A 17,441-nucleotide genomic window follows, 5' to 3' on the forward strand; every position below is an offset into this window, starting at 1 on the left:
AAACAGCTAACAGATCATCTGCAGAGGAATGGTTTATTTGAAGAGTTTCAGTCAGGTTTCAGAGCTTATCACAGCACAGAAACCGCTTTAGTGAAGGTTACAAATGATCTTTTTATGGCCTCTGACAGTGGACTCATCTCTGTGCTTGTCCTGCTCGACCTTAGTGCAGCATTCGATACTGTTGACCATAATATCCTATTAGAGCATAGGTGTCAAACTCTGGCCCGCGGGCCAAATTTGGCCCGCAGCCTAATTACATTTGGCCCGCGAGGCCATACCAAATTACTATTAGAGCTAATACTACAACTCCCAGAATGCTCTGTTGGCGTTTTGGTGCGTCAGTCAGGACAGGACCCATGTTCTCTCCTCTGTTGACTGTAGTCATAGCAACCGCGCGAATACTGCCGCGCTACCTCTCCCAAAATGGCGAAAAGAAAGAACAAAAACAGGAGCTTTCTGGACAGGTGGGAGACAGAATATCTGTTTACCTATGTAAAAGACAGACCTGTTTGTCTTGCATGTGGAGCTCATGTGGCTTTAACCAAGGAGTACAACATTAGACGACACTATGAAACGAAACACCAAGAGAAGTACAAGGACATGATTCAAAGGTGTCGGAAAGCAGAAGAGATGAAAAGAAGTTTTGTTTCACAACAGACTATGTTCAAAAAAGCCATATCACAAAGTGAGGCTGCTGTAAAGGCTAGTTTTGTTGTGGCAGCAGAGATCGCAAAATCAGCCCGGCCCTTCAGTGAGGGAGAGTTTGTGAAAAGTTGTATGATGAAAGTTTGCGACGTTGTGTGCCCAGAGAAAAAGCAAGCATTTTCAAATGTTAGCCTGAGCAGAAACACAGTAGCTGATCGCACACGTGAACTTGCCAACAATCTAAATAACCAGCTGATGGAGAAGGGAAACAGTTTCGTTGCATTCTCCCTCGCTGTGGATGAGAGCAGCGACGCCTCTGATACTGCCCAGCTTTCAGTCTTCATCTGTGGTGTGGACTCAACTCTCTGTGTTACGGAAGAACTTTTAGGATTAAAATCAATGCATGGAACAACCACATGGAAGGAAATATTTGAAGAGGTTTCCAAATGTCTAACTGAAATGAAGTTGCCATGGGAAAAACTTGTGGGGTTAACGACAGATGATGTGTAACTGACCCAGAGTATGGGCCGGTAAAACAGATTAAATGTTCCTGCAAAACAGGGAAATGATGAGACAGAGACGACTGGTGAAGTTTCTCTTTGCCTCGCTTCTGCCATATTTATTTATACAATCACATGTATTTTTAACTTGCAGCATCACCATTCTCTATATACAACAGAAATAACAATAAAACCGTCTGTATGTTCAAGCTGCAATACCACGATCTTTTCATGGGAAACAAGAGTACTTCACGTGTAGTGACCTTCAAATCATTTACTCGGCTATTCTCTCTGAATGACAATTCAAAACAATATGAAATGCATGTTCAAATACATTTTTACCTCTATTTAACTCTTAACCCAAATACCTATGTATTCTGATTGTTTTAACCACCATACCAGTGCTTGGTCTTAAACCAATTTAGCTTAGTAGCTCACAAATACATGAAAGAGTCATGTGTATGCTGGCAGGCTTAGCTTTAGCTTTAACATTCTCAAAATCACTTTTCAGAACCAGTAAACAGTCGTTCTTCACTGCCAACAGCAGATTAACATTCATATTCACAAAATCAGGACACGACAAGGAGCTTATTCAGCTAAAACGACCTGAAATAAGTGGAGAAAGGAAACCAAAATGGCGCCCGCGGCTGGCTAGGCTTTGGCATTTTTTTTCAGTCCTTCTACTTCATAAAACGTAACAAATAACAGGGTTTACCTGCTGATTTATACCCCCACATTTAGCTGTGTTTCTTATCAATATTTTACAACCGTTTTAATATAGTTTTACCGGTTACAAACCTGCAAAACAAGGAAATGATGAGACAGAGACAACTGGTGAAGTTTCTCTTTGCCTCGCTTCTGCCATATTGGAGAGGAGGACCTATGACCTCGCTATTCTGTCTCACTGAACAATGCGCCACCCGGAGGCTGGGGGGTGCAACTACCTCATTAAACATAGTTCACTTCGGTGACAAATCTCTCTTTCTTTTAAGTACTACTTCTGATGGGATCACACATTAGTGTGTCACAGATGCACCAGTGATGTGCGGTCAAAGGAGCGGACTGGTGGGCAGGGTACGGGAGAAGATGCGAGCGGAGAACTGTGCAGGTGAGCTGACTGTTTATCACTGCATCATACATCAAGAATCACTTTGTGGCAAAGCCCTAAAGATGGAACATGTTATGACCGCAGTAACACGAGTAGTTAACTTTATAAGAGCCAAAGGTCTGAATCACCGCCAATTCAAATCTTTTCTTGAGGAGTTTGGTTCGGAATACGGAGACGTGCCGTATCACACGGAGGTGAGGTGGTTAAGCCGAGGGAAAGTACTGAACAGATGTTTCGAGCTACGCGAGGAAATATTTCAGTTTCTGGAAAGCAAAGGGCAAGACACAGCTGAGCTCAGGGAGCAAGAGTTTCTGTGTGAGCTGGCCTTTTTGTGTGATATCACGAGCCATCTCGATGCGCTGAACCTGCAGCTTCAGGGACGCACACACAGATATCCCCCTAAAATAGCTAAAACTAACAACAAACTAAAAACTACTTCCAAAAACATGGAAGGTGGCTATATATCTCTGAGTATTGCACACCTTGTGCTTTTGGGCACTCCAGTGATGTTGCAGCTCTGAAATATGGCCAAACTGGTGGCAAGTGGCATCTTGGCAGCTGCACGCTTGACTTTTCTCAGTTCATGGGCAGTTATTTTGCGCCTTGGTTTTTCCACACGCTTCTTGCGACCCTGTTGACTATTTTGAATGAAACGCTTGATTGTTCGATGATCACGCTTCAGAAGCTTTGCAATTTTGAGACTGCTGCATCCCTCTGCAAGATATCTCACTATTTTTGACTTTTCTGAGCCTGTCAAGTCCTTCTTTTGACCCATTTTGCCAAAGGAAAGGAAGTTGCCTAATAATTATGCACACCTGATATAGGGTGTTGATGTCATTAGACCACACCCCTTCTCATTACAGAGATGCACATCACCTAATATGCTTAATTGGTAGTAGGCTTTCGAGCCTATACAGCTTGGAGTAAGACAACATGCATGAAGAGGATGATGTGGACAAAATACTCATTTGCCTAATAATTCTGCACTCCCTGTAATAGACTCCAATTTGTGCATATAAATGGAGAGTCCTCTTCACACACTGAGGTTAATTATGGAGTTCCACAGGGTTCAGTGCTAGGTCCAATTCTGTTTACATTATACATGCTTTCCTTAGGCAGCATCATTAGAAGACATAGCATACATTTTCACTGCTATGCAGATGACACCCAGCTCTATCTGTCCATGAAGCCAGATAACACACACCAATTAGTTAAACTGCAGGAATGTCTTAAAGACATAAAGACCTGGATGGCCGCTAACTTTCCGCTTCTTAATTCAGACAAAACTGAGGTTATTGTACTCGGCCCTGAAAAGCTTAGAAACATGGTATCTAACCAGATTCTTACTCTGGATGGCATTACCTTGGCCTCCAGTAACGCGGTGAGGAACCTTGGAGTCATTTTTGACCAGGATATGTCCTTCAACGCACATATTAAACAAATGTGTAAGACTGCGTTCTTCCATTTGCACAACATCTCTAAAATTAGAAATATCCTGTCTCAGAGTGACGCTGAAAAACTAGCTCATGCATTTATTACTTCCAGGCTTGACTACTGTAATTCATTATTATCAAGATGTCCAAAAAACTCACTGAAAAGCCTTCAGCTAATCCAAAATGCTGCAGCAAGAGTCCTGACAGGGACTAGAAAGAGAGCGCATATTTCTCCTGTTTTGGCTTCCCTTCATTGGCTTCCTGTTAAATCTAGAACTGAAATCAAAATCCTGCTCCTCACATACAAGGTCTTAAATAATCAGGCCCCATCTTATCTTAATGACCTTGTAGTACCATATCACCCTATTAGAGCACTTCGCTCTCGCTCTGCAGGCCTACTTATTGTTCCTAGAGTATTTGAAAGTAGAATGGGAGGCAGAGCCTTCAGTTTTCAGGCCCCTCTTCTGTGGAACCAGCTTCCAGTTTGGATTCGGGAGACAGACACTATCTCTACTTTCAAGATTAGGCTTACAACTTTCCTTTTTGCTAAAGCATATAGTTAGGGCTGGACCAGGTGACCCTGAATCCTCCCTTAGTTATGCTGCAATAGACGTAGGCTGCCGGGGGATTCCCATGATGCATTGAGTTTTTCCTTTCAAGTCACCTTTCTCACTCACTATGTATTAATAGACCTCTCTGCATTGAATCATATCTGTTATTAACCTCTCACATTCGTGATTTTTAGTTCACAAACACTTCTTGTAATGACTAACTACTCCTGACATTTTGGAGATATACATACTATACTATACTTTATACAGTAAAGTTACAGTGGGATACAAATAATATCAGGCTGATCCTGCCACGATTTGTTCCCTCGGTTCAAATCACGGACAAACAGTATCCCACAGCTGGTTATGTTTTTTAAACCTATTTTGCACAGAGAGGCATTTTTTGAAAAATGTATTGATAGCAATGTTGAATATTATTACCAGAGGTGGGACCAAGTCATTGTTTTGCAAGTCTCAAGTAATGTCAGGCAAGTCAGAGTCGAGTCTCAAGTCACTGGTGTAAAAGTCCGAGTCAAGTCACAAGTCTGAAATTTTGAATTTCAAGTCCTTTCGAGTCTTAAAAAAAAAATGAAAAAATAATGTTGCAGTTATGCTAAATGTAAATATTAGACCATGTAATTTTTAAATCTGTGTTTTTCTCAACACATGACGAAATAGTGAACGTAGAAAATATACACAAATTGTGAAATTGCACCTCTTTAAAATGCAGCTCAATTAAACCTAGCTCCAAGAATAATTTTCACCGACAGTTCTGAGATAAGCTGCATGTTATTCTTGGATGCGGTTGTAGGACCGGCTTTAAAATCGCATGACAAAAATATCATATACATTAAAAAAACTGCATCACCAACGTAGCCTGGACAACATTTGCTAGTTAGATGAAGTCAGCTATCTCATCTTAGCATATTTATATGCATATTTATAATCATACGGTTCTTGGAGTGAGTGCATACACTCATGAAGTTTAGTAACTTCAGGTCACTGCAACAAGCCCAGGTACAGTTTACCGCCGGATGGGTACAGACCCTTGAAATGCACCGTGTAGAACGAAAGACCATTGTACATATCATAAGTTTACCAGTCTCACAAATCGTCGTCATAAATACACATTCGTTAACCGTTTATTAATAGGACCTTTGAGCTCAAGGGTAATTAATTAGTAGTGGAAATAATTTCTGGTTCGCATTACAGAAATGTAGCAGTGACAATAATACTGTATGCTGTAATCGCACTGGGCAATTGGTGATACAAAAACCTGTTTTACCCTGTGAATAAAAGTATATGTTTTTGTCGCTTCTGGTAATTGTCACTTCTGGTAATAACAGAAGCGAAACACAATATTGTGTCAGGAAAATTCACTATTTATGCACAATAAATAAAGGAGCATAGCGCGACAATTTCTGTTCAGCGCCAGAGTTACTTGTAACCTATATCACCAATTATGTTAAGAAAAATGATGTATTAACTACTACAAAACTCTGACCTTTGTGGAAATGCTTGGAGCAGACTAACCTGTGAGCTGGAGTGTTCTGAGACGTTATATTTGATCTTTGAATGGCTGCAATCCAGGCCATCCGTCGCGTCTTTGTTACTTCGTCCGATAACAACCGATCTCTTTACCCGTCGGCTTCCCGTGGCTGTCATGCGACCGGCTATTGCAGTTAATAATACAACGGCTTCTTGACATTTTTTGTGTTTCTTTTTATCGCTGTGTGACTGATTTCAATTGAAAGCCTGCGTGCGCTAGTACCTCTTGCCACGAGTTCCCAGAATCCTTTGCGGTTTTACCCCTGAATGACGTCACATTTTCAATCTCTATATAATATGCATGTTAAATTTTATATTTGGGGTGAAATATCAAGTCTTTTCAGGTAAACCGGTTCAAGTCCAATTCAAGTCCCAAGTCATTGGTGTAAAAGTCCAAGTCAAGTCACAAGTCTTAGAACATTTTTTCAAGTCAAGTCTAAAGTCATAAAATTAATGACTCGAGTCTGACTCGAGTCCAAGTCATATGACTCGAGTCCACACCTCTGATTATTACACAGGAAAAAAAACAACTACACGTAAAATAATCACATCGTGACGCCTCTGCCTTTGTAAATGGAGGGACAATAACTGTGTGTATGTAAGCGTGTAAAACCTGAAGATAGTTAGAGTAACAGTATTTAGTCTCTATCTGCCATTCTGCAATTCATCTCATGTAAACAATAACGTGGCGCACAGCGTGACGTGAAAAAAGGCACATACCTTTGACGTTGCGTGACGAACTCTGTATTCCTCGTCCACACGTAAACGCAAAAAAAAAAATCTGTTTTCGGTGTTTCGAAACGTCGTTTACGTGTGGACGAAACAGCTGTGTTTTCAAAAATACCCGTGTAGGTGTGACCGTAGCGTAAAAGAGTTAGTAGTTTATTTTATCACTACCTGTAATTTATTGCAGATTACTTGTATTTGCTTAATTGTTTACTAAATGTTTGAGGTGTGAAATAAACTGCAATGGAGCAAAATATGGGTGTGTGGTTGGAGGATGTGTGTGTGTGTGTGTGTGTGTGTGTGTGTGTGTGTGTGTGTGTGTGTGTGTGTGTGCGTGCGTGGGGGGGGGGCGAACATTTTTCTTGTAAAACAAAGGGGGGCCCAGCAAAAAAAGTTTGGGAACCACAGCCTTAGGCCCTACACAGGGCTAAGGCACAGCTTTTACTTTGAAGGTAAATATTTTCTGTTTCTGGTTTGACTCCCATTCTTCACAGTTTTGCGACCAGTCAGTGGTTAGTTAGCACGTGTTTGCAGACAAGATGGCATCTAGCATGCAAACTACAGGCTAGTGACTGAAGTAATTGTTGTAACAGTCTTCACAGCATGCTCTTTGTGATTGATTTCACCTTCAACTGGTCAGAGAATATACATTTTTCCTTGATGACTGAAGGTTGAATGGGTGGCTGGATAATTTTAAGTCAACGGTTAAGGCTACAGATATATTTATACATATGTGTACAATTCAATCTTGTCCTTCCCCCTTTTTTGATTATTCCCTTGTCACTGAAAAATCACCTTTACATTTCTAATCATGCTTTAAGGCTCTCAGTGGCTCTGCCCATTTCCCAGTTTGTGAAACAGATTTCACAGAACATAGCACTTGACCTTTTTAAATTACAAGCGAAAAAATCACAAAGTCTGGAAGCAATCTATGTAAAGGCAACTTTAAGATCCCTATCTAATACAATAATGGCAATACCTGCATACTTTTTCAAACAGAGGTTATCTAGTTGACTATTTTATGGGTTTTTATTTTATGGCTTACTTTGATTACCTTATGTTACCTTATGTTACCTTAGCTTATGTTTTTGGTAGCATGTGTGCATCCATGTGTGCATATCAATATTCTGTCTGTAAACACGATAGGTCGAAAAGTTTTGAATGAATTCTGATAAAACTTTGTAGGAGTGTAGAGTGGGGTCATGTAAACAATCCATTAAAATTTGTCTTACGTCCACCAGGTTCTTCAAGGTCAGCTTAATGATTTATTGGTTCATAACTGACAAAAACTCGTACAACTTAAAAACAATGAATTTTACAAATGTGGTGTGTATTGTATTCATATAGAAAGTACTGTATAAAGATTTAAAATACTATGTCACATTTGACCTCTGACCTCATCTTCATTGTCAGTAGACTGATATGAAGGTCAAAGCCATGATAATGCTATTTAAAACAACGTTTCTTAATGCTGTTGTTTGTACTGACAACATGTAGGCATATAGAGAATAATTTATGGGGATTCTAAATATCACGTTACTTTGGATCCCTGACTTCTTCTTCAAGGTCAAATAAGGTCAAACTTTTCCTAAGCTTTAAAACTTTGTTTAAAATTTTGCCAACTTTGTGTTTGCAGCCTTAAGTAAATAATTTTGACATGTGGGTATTCTAAATATCACATTATAGTTTGCATCCAAATATCATTTTACATTTGACCTCTGATCCCACTGTTAAGAAAGTATCGTCAAGTCAACGAGAGTGAGTCAACTGGTTGGTGAGAATATATGTTATAGTATAATCAGGGATGGGAATTGATAAGAATTTAGCAATTCCGATTCAATTGTGGATATCATTTATCGATTTGATTCCCTATCAATTCCCTTACTGATTCTCATTGACTCCACTTTGAGAGTCACCACCATCTCTGAGCAGCATATCAAAGGCATTATATTCATGCAAATTAATTACATGCTGCATGGTCAAATGGTTGTGCATGTTGGAGCTATTTCCCCTTGTTGTGATCAGTGTTATTCAAAAAAGTAATTATTGCGCATATTACACAGAACACTTTTCTGAGAAGTAATGCAGTACATTACTTAACCCTTTAAGACCTACCATAGAACCAAGTCCGCCAGAGCTTATATTATACTTTTACATGCTGTAGTGCCATTTTTGGGAGCATTTCAAGTTGCTATACATCAATACAACCATTATAGCCCAAATTTTAATAACTACATAAATTGCAAAAAAGTGCAATAAAATCCCAAAAAATTGGAAATCGTTTTTGTTTTTTTAACATATATTTCTAGTTAGAGACATTTAAGAGGCTTATCCCTCAAAACTGTAAATACAAAAAAGTTGCACAAAATAGTTTCCCACCACAGGAAATTTATTTTGAGTGTCTTCATAGTTTTATTTTTGAAATACACCAATTTTTATATACTGCAGGAAAAACGAAAATAAATATTATAATGCAAATTTGCAAAAAACAGCATATGCATCAAAATAAACTGCATCCAGCAGTGCAATTTGATTTCTAAGCATCCCAGAAATGACACAGAAAGTCATAAAGTCAAACATAACTTTTAAAAACACCAGTACAGGCAGGCCCTGATGGTAAAAAACTACATTTCCGCAAAAATGAGGTCACTTCCGGTTTCGGGCAGGTAATGGCGGACATGCGATAGTTCGCGCTGACAGCGTAGGAAGTGTTACGAACAGCTGATCGGATCGGCAAAGCGTGTTTCTGGAATATTATGTTTTTGTTGTGCTTTTTATGCAATTTTTGCAAAGCTATATGTGGAAGGAAACCGTGACCTAGGGCAAGCTGATGGCATAAGACAACTTCTCCGGTTTCATATGTAAAAAACATTATTGCGCTAGCTTACGTGGTTGCAAAACGGAGCGTGCCTGCTCCGACCGGCTTTAAAGGGTTAATTACACCCAGGATAAAGACATCTGTTATACCGGTGTTTCCCAACCAGTGTGCTGCGGCACGTAGGTGTGCTCTGAGAAATGATCAGGTGTGCCGTGAAAGATTATCTGGTTCCACCTGATTAGTACTCTAAACAACTGGTCTGAGTGACAGGCAGAACAATTGCATTATCTTCCACTAGAGGGCAGTACAACTACCTGCTCTAATTAAATGAGTTGCCAACTGCCAGTAAAACAGAAGAAGAAATTACATAGTAGTCATGGGCTGTGTCCCAATCCAGCGACCGCACGCTCCGGAGTACACGCAGTCCCCGTACTACGTACAGCAAGTACTACGAAGTATGAGAAGTGCGGAAGTGAGAGGCTTGTGAAATGGGACAATCTACCCTTCACATTTGTGTCACCAGCTGTGCCCTCCCATACCACCCCTCCCGATCGGCAACATGGATACAGACCACGTCCTTGCGTGTGTAATTTCTCTGCTAATGGAAGAGCCCCAACAACCCACCTGTCACAGACGAATGATCCTGTTGCGACTACGAGACAACCACGTGCAGGTACAGTGATAAATACATGTCGACATGAGATATTTGACGTGTGTACCTGTGTACTAGTGTAACACCCTGATATATACCACTGTAGATGTGAATCCCAAATAGGAGTGTCTGTGCCCGTAGCCTGCAAACTGCAGCAGTATATCCTAGGACATTCCACACAAGTGCAATTAACAAAAAACCCAAATAATGTTCCCACAAGTACAGTGTCCACTGTCTGCTAAAAGAAGAACAGCAACAGTCAGAATAATGACAAGAATAAAACAATGTCTGTCATTTCCTGTATTTGCCTTCACCAGACCCCTGTACTGCAGGATTAACCTTAGTGTCCCAGTCCTGGAAACATTCTTCAATAATGAGGACACCAGGCCTGATTTCCGCCTCAGCAGGGAGTCCGTGACAGCGCTGATGAATCTACTTAACCAGGATCGGAGACATGGTTGGGGTGCCCCGATCGAGGCCCTTATGTTCCTTTTCTGGCTGGCAAGTGGAGCAGCCTACAGGGTTGTGTTCAGGGTGTTTGCAATACCCCGTTCCATTGTTCACCGCATCGTGCACAGGGTCACAGAGGAGGTGGTGGCCACTCGCCATCAGGTCATCCACCTCCCTCAGACCCCAGAAGACCTAGATTCCATGTCCAGTGGGTTTGCACAGCTGGCAGGACACAGGGCTTTTGTGAAAGCTGCTGGTGCAATTGACTGCTGCCATGTCCACATCAAGCCCCCCAGCAGCCCTGATGGTCAGTGCTACAGGAACAGGGAGTTGTTCCCGTCTATAGTCTTGCAGGCGGTATGTGATCATCAGGGCTGCTTTGTTCATACACATGTGGGCTGGCCAGGGTTAGTGCATGACTCCAGGGTCCTCTGCCACAGCCCACTGTACCGACAGGCCCGTTACCCTCCCCCAGGGCATTTAATCCTTGCAGATGGAGGGTACCCATGTCTCCAACATCCACTCCTCCTCATCACCCTTTACAAGAGGCCAGTCCATGGTGTGGGAGCCCAGCGCTTCAACGCACATCATTCTAGGGCATGCTCTGTCATAGAGCGTGCTTTTGGAATGATGAAGACGAGGTTCCGTGTCATCTTTCTGCAAGCGCTGGAGGTGCACCACACCTTCGTGCCACATGTACGTCACTCTAATAAAATCATCATTGTTGTTTGTCAAATCATAATGGCAACTGTAGTGTATAATCTGGCATGTACACTGTACTTACAAGACAAAACATCTGTTGCAGGTCATAACAGCATGTGCCGTTCTGCATAACATCTGCATCGGTGCTGGTGACATTGTGGCCCCAGATGAGGAACCCGAGGATGATGCCCAAGATGAGTGGGAGACTGGTGTGGAAGCACTCAGTGGTGCACACTGGCGGGACTAGCTATCTGCTGAGATGTCTACCCTGGAGGAGGTACCCCCAGACCACGATCTTGTCATCAGGCAGTGGTGCACCTTCAAAGTGCTGGAATTTCACGTGACATCTGTATTAACATGATTGTTGGCACCATGTCGTTTTTGCATCGTTATGATTACATTCTAGTGACATGGCAGCCGTCAGTTTCACCAGCCCTGCAGACCCAGGTGGAAGATGAGGCAGTGGATAGTTGGAATGAGCATGCCAGGGCAACATCTGGGGACGCCCATGTGGGATGCTCCACTCGGTACCTGGCTACGCAGACCAGGGGTCTCACCTGTGGCACCTCCTTCATCTCTCTGGTCCTGGTCCAGCGGATCCAGCAGCACTGCCCAAGACTCCCTCCTCAGCCAAATGTCAGGCCTGGTTAACAATGCCTGTGCATACTGGGACATTCAGGTTGCAAATACAGTTGGGATGTTCTGAATGTTTTATTTACATAACTGAAATCATCTTGTTTGTACAAAACAAAGGTTGGGATGCCAGCATAAGTGCAACTATGTACATTAGCTGTCTGTGAACACGACTCAATCCTTTTTCTGCTCCACTAACTTCTCAAGGACACCTATCAGCCTGTCCATCCTCTCGACTCTCCGTTCCTCCATTTGATGTTGCTGTGCCATGTCCTCTTTTATTAGAGCAAAGAGTTCATCTTTCCCGTCCCTCCTCCTTTTCGCCACTCGTGCCTCCAGCAGCTCCTCATCCTCCTGCTCCTTCTGGTGAGGAAGTGGGTTGCCCACTACTGCACTGGGCCCTGGTGTGTCCTCCTGGATGGAGGAAATTAGGACAGGAGGCCTGGTAGAGGGCCTCTGTCCTAGCACCTCATCCATGGCATCAAACCAGGGCCATGTTGCGGCAGTGGGCTTCCCACTTGCACCCTCGCCTGTCGCTGGATACTTGCACTCCTGAGGGCAGAGTACATCACAGGTGGCAGTTGGCAAAAACAGCAACAGTGCAGGTTTACATAGATGATTTCGCAGTATTCCGTGTGGAGATACATCTGTCACCACCACTGTACATACTTTGTATTTCCTCTTTAGGTTCTCCCATTTGCGTTTGGCCTGCACAGGGGAGATTTTCCCCACCAGGTCCATCTTCTCCACGATTGCTCTGACAGACGAAATATGATAGCACATGTAAATCAGGTTATTCCCTGAATGGCATCCACAGCAGAATGTACTAGATTGGGACCACAGGGCAGACAGTTCACTGTCCCTTGTGCCTCAATGATTGTAAACCTCATGCTGTTGCTGTACCCCCAACCCACTGTGGCTGATTGTTTTGCACCCGTGAACACCCGTCTGCTCCTTGGTCCCTGAAATGCAGCTGGACATTGGATTACATTCCCCACCATCTTGCACTTCTGTTTTATCAGTTCCCTGTTTGCCATATGTTCAGCATATTCAGCTGTGTGGGACATACAAACTGCAATGTCAGGCAAAACGATTTCTTGTGGGACAGGGGCAGCACTGACTGAGGCAAAACATTCACTTTTTCAGGCCCTAGGTTGGGGTCAGGTGGTTCTCTGTCATATTTGACACGGCAGGTGTGATAACCTTTGCAAATATGTGATGTGCTGCGGACGCAGATATTTGGTGTGTACACAGCTACATTCCTGCCTGGTATATGTTGACATTTCGGTTTGTGGCCCAGGAAGGGTAATATTGGTACAATTGATTACACTTGTAGCGGTGATACTTCTATTTATACTGCCTTCTGTCTGGTAAATGATTCACAGATTTGCAGGACTGTGCATTTACGGTCACGTGGGTCCAACAGGTGTCACAAGATTAGGGATGGGTATTGTTTAGGTTTTATCCGATACCAGTACCAAACCGGTACTTTTGAAACGGTGCCGGTGCTTAAACAGTGCTCGAACCGGTGCTTAAAGAATGGAGAACACACACTTTGTCCAAAAACCTCTCATGTTTAGCTGTTTTTTTTGTAAAAAGATAACAATGTCAGCCTTTTCTGCAGCTATAGAGCATATATGGTATCACTCTTGGCTGGAAGCAGTGCTTAATCAATGGAAAAAACACCAATTTTGTCTAAAAACCTCTCATGATTAGCTGTTTCCCACTTTTTCTTTGGTCATTTTAGCCTTTTTGGCCAGGGTGAAGGGAGTACCTGCCATCAAACAAGAAGACAGCCGCATGTAACTACGACGGTGTTTGCTAGTTCACCTTACGTGCATTAATGTAATAACGTGGTTAGCGTACTCAACGTAAATTACACACGAACAACTTTAAGCTACTCGCCCAGAGAAGAACGGCTGCTGCTGCCATCATCATCCGTCATCATTTCTGCTACACTGGCAGGGCTAGGGGCCAGGAATCTCCTCTTCGGGTTCTTGGGGGATGTTGCTAACTCCGGGTCCGATAACAGGCACCACTCCCGCAGTAGATGTGCATGGTGTGAGGTCTCGCAGCAAGCTATGAAATACTGTGCATTTCTCAGCTTCTAAAAAAATGCTATGTGTCACCAGGTGTTTCATCAGATTCGAGGTGTTACCTCCTTTGCATAGTATCACCTTAAAGCACTTTTTATTCTGTAGCTCTGCTCTAAAAGAACGTACGTACCTGGGCCCGCCTACCATCCTCGGAAAGGTAAAATGATTGGCTAGAATCCAAAGTGTATGACGTCTCAGGGAAAAAAGCACCGAAATGGGCGCTGCTTTTCGGTCTGGTTACTACCGTTTATGTCAGAATGGCACCGGATACCGGTACCCATCCCTACACAAGATTCACCTTGACATTTACTATTCAACTTCCATTGACTTTTACATCTTGGCATTTGTTTCGCTCCTTCACACATATCTTACATTTTAAGGTGTAGCTGTCCTCCGCCGCCGTTTCAACCTCCTCCGCAGCTGATGTCTTCATTACGCATTGACCTGGCTCCATCGCGCTATGCATTGTGGGATATATGGGACCACGAAGCGTACATTTGGAGTACACTTCGGATTGGGACAGCCGTCGTTGTGTCACTCTGACATAATAGGTCTCAAAATGCGTACTCCGAAGCGTGCGGTCACTGGATTGGGACACAGCTATGCTGTGAGATGACAGCGCTGATAGCAATAGATAAATATTTGAAAAGAAAAAGTAGTCAATCTGACCTGGGTCCTGGAGAAAATTCCGACCCAGATGAAGGCCCTAGCATGAGAAGTGGTCAGAAGAACCCAAAAATGGTATAAGGGGCACAAACTGAGCCAATTCCACTATCCCTGGTGCATGGGGAAATGAAGGCTGCAGCCTGACTGCTCAACAGGTTGTTACCAGTTGAAGTTAAGCAGCGACTGCCTTCACCACAAATGACAGTTCACTTTATCACGGTGCTGGGCTGGGATCAGCATTTACTTAGCTTTAACATAACTCTGGGTTCTTGGCTAGCTCATGCGTTAGCATGCTGTCTGTGCAGGCGCTTGCGAAGAGCCGAAGTTGTGTTAACAGTATAATGCAGTTGTTTCTGTTCTGGAGCAGTCTCTACTTTACCATCGCACTCTCATCGTTTTATTTTATTAAAAGTAATGGCCATATCCATGCTGTAGACTGTGCCACTATGTTCCTCCTCCGACACACGAACTGAAATCAGCTGACCATAGTGAGAAGTGCAAGAACCGATAAGCGGGATTGATAGGCAGGCAGACTAATGATTCCAAGGAGTTGGACTGCTACTACTACTCTCGATTCCAATCCCTAAGTATAATATATAATAACCTCAAGTTATTCATGTCCAGTTATATACAAACAGTTCCTTTTATCCATTACTTACACCTTATTTGCACAATTAAAGTAAAAATCTGTCATGCTACCCATATGTGATTTTTCAGATAAACGCCAACTTCTTAAAGTACGTTTAAAAAAACCAAGAAAACAAAATGAATATATAGAAAATAAAGTACTATTCCCTTGAAAGTAAATACTGACCAGAGAGTGAGCTGCCTTGGTGGAGGTTTATGCTCTTGGAGTGCTTCTTGTTCCAAAAGCGCTCTTAAAAACTCAAAAGAATGGGATTAGTATTGCTAATGTTATATCTGCATTTGTCACTGCAGCACATGAAGACACGAGACAAAAGCTAATTGAATATGTTTTTGGTACTGAAATGAATTGTGCAAAGAAGTGACAAGACCTATTGTTAAAATAAAAGATGAATATCTGTGCACCACACATATACAAGCAATGTATAGCAGCATAAGTTACATTACATTTAAGTGAAAACATGATCAGAGTTTCTCAAATTTATAATATCGGTTAATTCTTGAGATATAGGAACAATAATGTTACAATTCCTATAACTTTTTCAGTAGAAAATTATATTATAATTTTTTTTTTCTTTGATTCATGTTTTTTCTTAGGCCATATCATGTTGAAATGAGCTTGAACTAGAAGAACCTAACTGGCAACACCAACAAAGGTCATCTCAGCCTTTTAGCCGGTGGGAGGGAAGCACATCATCAGCAGACATCCATTTGAAAGACTAAATGTAGTGATGGTATATTTTCTCACATGAAATAAGGGTATGCCACAAGCCCTCTGTTTGATTTCAAGATGTGTTCAGCTGCACTGCACACATTGTTTTCAATCGAGTTAGCACTTCAAAATAGATTCGATCAATTAATGTGACATTGTTGCAGACTGGCAGTCAAATGGAAACATTAAATCATCTTTCCAAGTATTCTGGCGGTAATATACACCCCCGCAGCGAGCGACCATTTGCTTGCAGAGACTGATGCAGATTGATGCCACAAAACATTCTAATTGCCTAATGAACCTTTTTCAAACAGCAGAAATGTTTTGAGCTGTGGAACCCCTAAAGATGTGCCCAAAGTCAAATTTAAAGAAGCCATGGAAAAAATTAGTCATTTGTATCCCAAGTGCTAGCTGACACATTTTTCATAGACATTCTTCATTAAAATAAACATGCTGTAATTGATAGCAGAAATGGGCAAAATTATTGCATTGTGCATGACAACTTATTGTACCATCCATCCATCCATCCATTCGCTTCTGCTTATCCTTTTCAGGGTCGCAGGGGGCGCTGGAGCCTATCCCAGCTGTCATAGGGCGAGAGGCAGGGTACACCCTGGACAGGTCGCCAGTCTGTCGCAGGGCTAACACACAGGGACAGACAACCATTCGCACTCACATTAACTCGCACATTCACACCTAGTGGCAATTTGGATTATCCAATTAACCTATCCCCACGAGTTGCATGTTGCAGCACGGTGGCACGGTGGTTAGCACTGTTGCCGCACAGCAAGAAGGTCCTGAGTTCAATTCCACCATCAGGCCGGGGTCTTTCTGTGTGGAGTTTGCATGTTCTCCCAGTGTTTGCGTGGGTTCTCTCCGGGTACTCCGGCTTCCTCCCACCGTCCAAAACTTATTGTACCATGAATGTCAAATGAGCCCAAAGATAACTATTTAAGAAAACATGATTTACCTTGCAGCTTTATTGAAATGCAGCTTGCAGCTATCAAAATACTGTTTTTGTCAATCAGCACATGATGTAAAGTAGCAGATTTAAGAGTTGAGTCCTAACTCTATCTGAAAAAAACTGTTCTCTTAATGTCACATATTATAAATTGGATAGGGCTGTCTTTAATTATTTAATAATTAATTTAATTAAATTATGAATGAAAATGAATTAATTATTTAAATAATTACTTACACACAGCTACACACAGGAAACATACACTGCCAAGCCAAGCACTTCTAGCTCCACTAGAAAACAAGCAGTGATTGTCAAACCTCCTCCAGACTTTCTTAGAAAAAGCAGAGTTTGACAGAAGGTTCTCATAGCTGTTGGCATCCATGCTACGCGGGGTGATAGTGTCTTCCAAGCTTCACGTCATACACAGGATACACCAGTAGAGAGGCTTCTAGCAGAATTTAAGGGTGCGGTTATCCCTTAAGTTGTTATCCACAGGTCTCATCAGATTCTGTCTGTCTGATGTCAGCTGAGAGGTTATTTCCCAGGAAAGACATATGACAATGCCCTGCAGCCTACTGACTAGTATTTTAACAGA

At 42.3% G+C, this 17,441-nt stretch overlaps 1 protein-coding gene and 1 pseudogene across 1 annotated transcript; one reads left to right on the forward strand and one right to left on the reverse strand.

Annotated features, from left to right (window-relative positions):
• The first annotated feature begins 423 nt into the window (after positions 1 to 423).
• On the forward strand, positions 424 to 11,784 carry LOC146572583 (uncharacterized; annotated as a pseudogene).
• Positions 11,785 to 11,940: 156 nt separating this feature from the next.
• Positions 11,941 to 14,316, reverse strand: LOC146572584 (uncharacterized). The gene is made up of 4 exons (XM_085278492.1): positions 14,235 to 14,316; positions 12,670 to 12,820; positions 12,436 to 12,523; positions 11,941 to 12,318 (listed from the first exon to the last, which is right to left on the reverse strand). Exons 1-4 carry the CDS (start codon positions 14,314 to 14,316, stop codon positions 11,941 to 11,943), a joined length of 699 nt encoding a protein of 232 aa, XP_085134618.1.
• Positions 14,317 to 17,441: the final 3,125 nt, after the last annotated feature.

The sequence above is a fragment of the Mchenga conophoros genome, linkage group LG6, assembly GCF_057382185.1.
Source record: "Mchenga conophoros isolate Kocher_MC1m ecotype Shallow Benthic linkage group LG6, M_conophoros_male_GT1.1, whole genome shotgun sequence".
In the NCBI taxonomy this organism is placed as follows: Eukaryota; Metazoa; Chordata; class Actinopteri; order Cichliformes; family Cichlidae; genus Mchenga; species Mchenga conophoros.